Source organism: Poecilia reticulata, linkage group LG3, assembly GCF_000633615.1.
Source record: "Poecilia reticulata strain Guanapo linkage group LG3, Guppy_female_1.0+MT, whole genome shotgun sequence".
NCBI classification, from domain to species: domain Eukaryota; kingdom Metazoa; phylum Chordata; class Actinopteri; order Cyprinodontiformes; family Poeciliidae; genus Poecilia; species Poecilia reticulata.
The window spans coordinates 32030125-32033209 of record NC_024333.1 but is presented as its reverse complement, the minus strand read 5'-3'; the positions used below and the strand labels follow the sequence as shown (position 1 = coordinate 32033209).

General features: G+C 38.7%; 1 protein-coding gene across 1 annotated transcript in view; it reads left to right on the top strand.

Moving 5' to 3' along the window:
• Window positions 1–2768: 2768 nt before the first annotated feature.
• LOC103463035 (nuclear factor 7, brain-like) overlaps window positions 2769–3085 on the top strand; it is a 13068-nt gene continuing 12751 nt past the window's right edge. Inside the window, exon 1 of the mRNA XM_017303882.1 lies at window positions 2769–3058. Within this exon, the coding sequence (XP_017159371.1) occupies window positions 2921–3058 (138 nt within the window). The 5' untranslated portion in view covers window positions 2769–2920. The remainder of the gene's footprint in view (window positions 3059–3085) is intronic.

Genomic DNA, 3085 nt, shown 5'->3' with positions numbered 1-3085 from the left:
GACCCCGCAAAGCATAAATGTTAGAAATGGGCCCCACAAGTGACTGAAAAACTGACATGTAAAATAAAGTTTCAAATTGTGTTTATTGAAGGTGATTTTTAGTATCAAGATGTTTTTTGTGACTTGCCTGATTTTTTTCATATATCTAGGACGTCTTGAAAGGGTGGACCCCGCAACTCACCATTCTACTTTCGGACCCCGCGAAGTCTATAAATAAGAATGCGCGCGCGCGTGTGTGTGTGTGTGTGTGTGTGTGTGTGTGTGTGTGTGTGTGTGTGTGTGTGTGTGTGTGTGTCCTGAGCAGCTCCTCAAACTGACAGCAGCAGCATATGGGTTATTAGCATAGGATGTTTCTGCAGCGTCCTCACCTTGAGTTTCAGTTCTTAGAGAATCAGAGCTGAACAGAAACTCACTAAAAGTTGTTCGTTTTTTATAAGTCTATATAAAAAAAACCCCAGCTCGTTTCTGAATAATTTATGTCCTGCTGCTTTTCGCTTCTTTTCCTCCCTGAATCTGGATTTAAACCTCCTTTTCATGTCTCATCCTGTCTGAGCTCTGATGATTCCCATGAATCAGCAGCAGATAGAAAACACACTGAAGAACTTGATGTAAAACCGTCGCTTTACATCCATAGAAACGTTTTCTCATCGTTATGTGATCAGTTTTGGACCAGAAGCCATGACGTCATCATCTGCGCTTTTACAAAATGTTTGCAGTACAGTAATCCTACCGTATGTAAACTTCTGAGTTTGATACAATGTAAAAAATATTTACGAATAAATTTCAGAAACTGGTTTTCCAGAATGTATTGCTAAAACCCAATAAACTGAAAATATTTCATCTGAACTCAATTCAATTCAGTTTCTTCACACCAAATATCCATTTGATAAAATTACATAATGTCGAACCTCCAGCGGCTGCACAGTGGCACAGTTGGTAGAGCTGTTGTCTTGCAGCAAGAAAGTACTGGGTTTGATTCCCGGTCCCGGTCTTTCTGCATGAAGTCTCCATGTTCTCCCTGTGCATGGTAGGTTTTCTCCAGGTACTCCGGTTTCCTCCCACAGTCCAAACACATGACTGTCAGGTTAATTGGCCTCTCCAAATTGCCCCTAGGTGTGAGTGAGTGTGTGTGTGTGTGTGTGCATGGTTGTGTGTCTCTGTGTTGCCCTTTGTGATCAGAAGTTCTTAGTTCAACCTGCAGCTGAACAAACTGTTAGTACCTTAATGTTTTCCTTTAAGTAAAATAAAGGAAAATAATAATTTTTAGATTTTTTTGTCTAAAAAACAATTTTAGACAAAATTAACAAAATTTTGGAGAAAATCTCTTTGTGTCAAACATCTTGTACATCTGTGTAAGTCTGTAGTGGGAGGCACTAAGTCCTAAATGTTATTGGTCAGTTTAGTTCTATTTATATGGCGGCTTGGTGCTTTTCTCCGCTCTTAGAACTACAGCAGAGCTCAAAGTCCTCTCATTCATTTTCAGCTTACAGAACATCATAAATATGCTCCAGTTAATAATTTTCTTCTCTTCAACAGACCAATACTGGTGAGTTCAGCAGAAAACTGATTTATTGGGTTTCTATTAACAGAAAAAATAAAACTGAAGACTTTTCCTGTGGACTCAGATTATCTGAAATGAAACAGATGATAATTCATAGTTTTTGTATCATTAGTTCTTCCTGGTAGATCTATTATTATAAATTATTCTGGTATTCTCATTCCTGAACAGTTTCTGTTGTGTTTATTCTAATTAAACTCTTTTTATTTTCTGTTAGTTTCTTTCACTCCTTCCTCATCAGGTTTTGCCAGTTCATGTCGAGTTTCATAGTTTATTCTTCAGCCAAAATTATTGGCTGAAAAATAAACTTCTTCAGCCAGGAATAATTCCTTTGGATTATTCCTGCCATGTTCTTGTATCAGTGTTTTAGTTTCCATTTTCATTCTTATTAGTTTCATTTGTGCCGTTTAATGTTTGCTGTTCATTCCAAGTGTTGCTGTGTTGATGTTTATTTAGTGCTACGTTTCTCATTTACATCTGTTTACTTTCTCAGATTGTCAGACTTGTTCCTACTGTTGTTCCACTTCCTCAGTTCAGCTACTTTGTCCCAGTAATCAAACCCATTTAACCAAACTGGGTTATTCCACCAACCAGTTTCACCAGTTATTCCAGTTCCCAGGTTTGTTTCCTTCTGTTCTGCTTTGCTCAGTTTAGGTCTGATTAAATTTATGATTTATTTAGAAAATAAATCAACCTAATGCCAGCCTGTCTGTGATTGGCTCTCTGAGACCCACCATGACAGCAGYAGCCATTCAGCTGTGGAAAACACCTTGGTGGCCTTAGCACCGCCTCCCAGACGCAGCTCCTCCTCAGAGATGAAGAGTCCAAACTCCTGGTTCACAGAGCAGCACAACCCTACGACTCCCCCACTCGGCTCCTTCAGACTAGCCAGCAGTAATTAGCAAACACCTGGTGGAACTGCTGAGCTCGTTAAAAGTCAATATTGACTAATATAATTCTTATAACAACTTAAAGTAACAGTTACGGGATTGGGTAACACTATTTGAAGGGGTGAAGACTGACATGACGCTGTCATAAACATGGAGTCTTCATGAATGTTGTAATGAAGTGTCATTCTGCAAATAATGACATTTTTACGGCAAAGTTACATTAAAACTTGCATTAAAAGTCCAATAAAATGTCATCTTTAATAAAAAGTAACATTTAATGAACGTCAATTCATGAAGATGATCAAACATTCATAAAAACTCCTTCATGTTCATGTCAGTTTTATGCACAAACCTCCAAATAAAGTGTTACTGTGCTATAAAATGGCCCTTCATGACTCTAAAACACTCAAACTGCCCCTTAATCAACTTGTTTTAACTGAAGTTTTCTCTGCTCTGTCCTCAGAGCTCAGAAATGTCTTCTGGCAGAAACCTGCAGTCTAAAGATCAGATTCTTTGCTCCATCTGTCAGGATGTCTTCACTGATCCAGTCACCACATCATGTGGACACAACTTCTGCAAAACCTGCATCACTCAGCTCTGGGATACAAATGTTCCCTACAAGTGTCCTCTGTGCAAC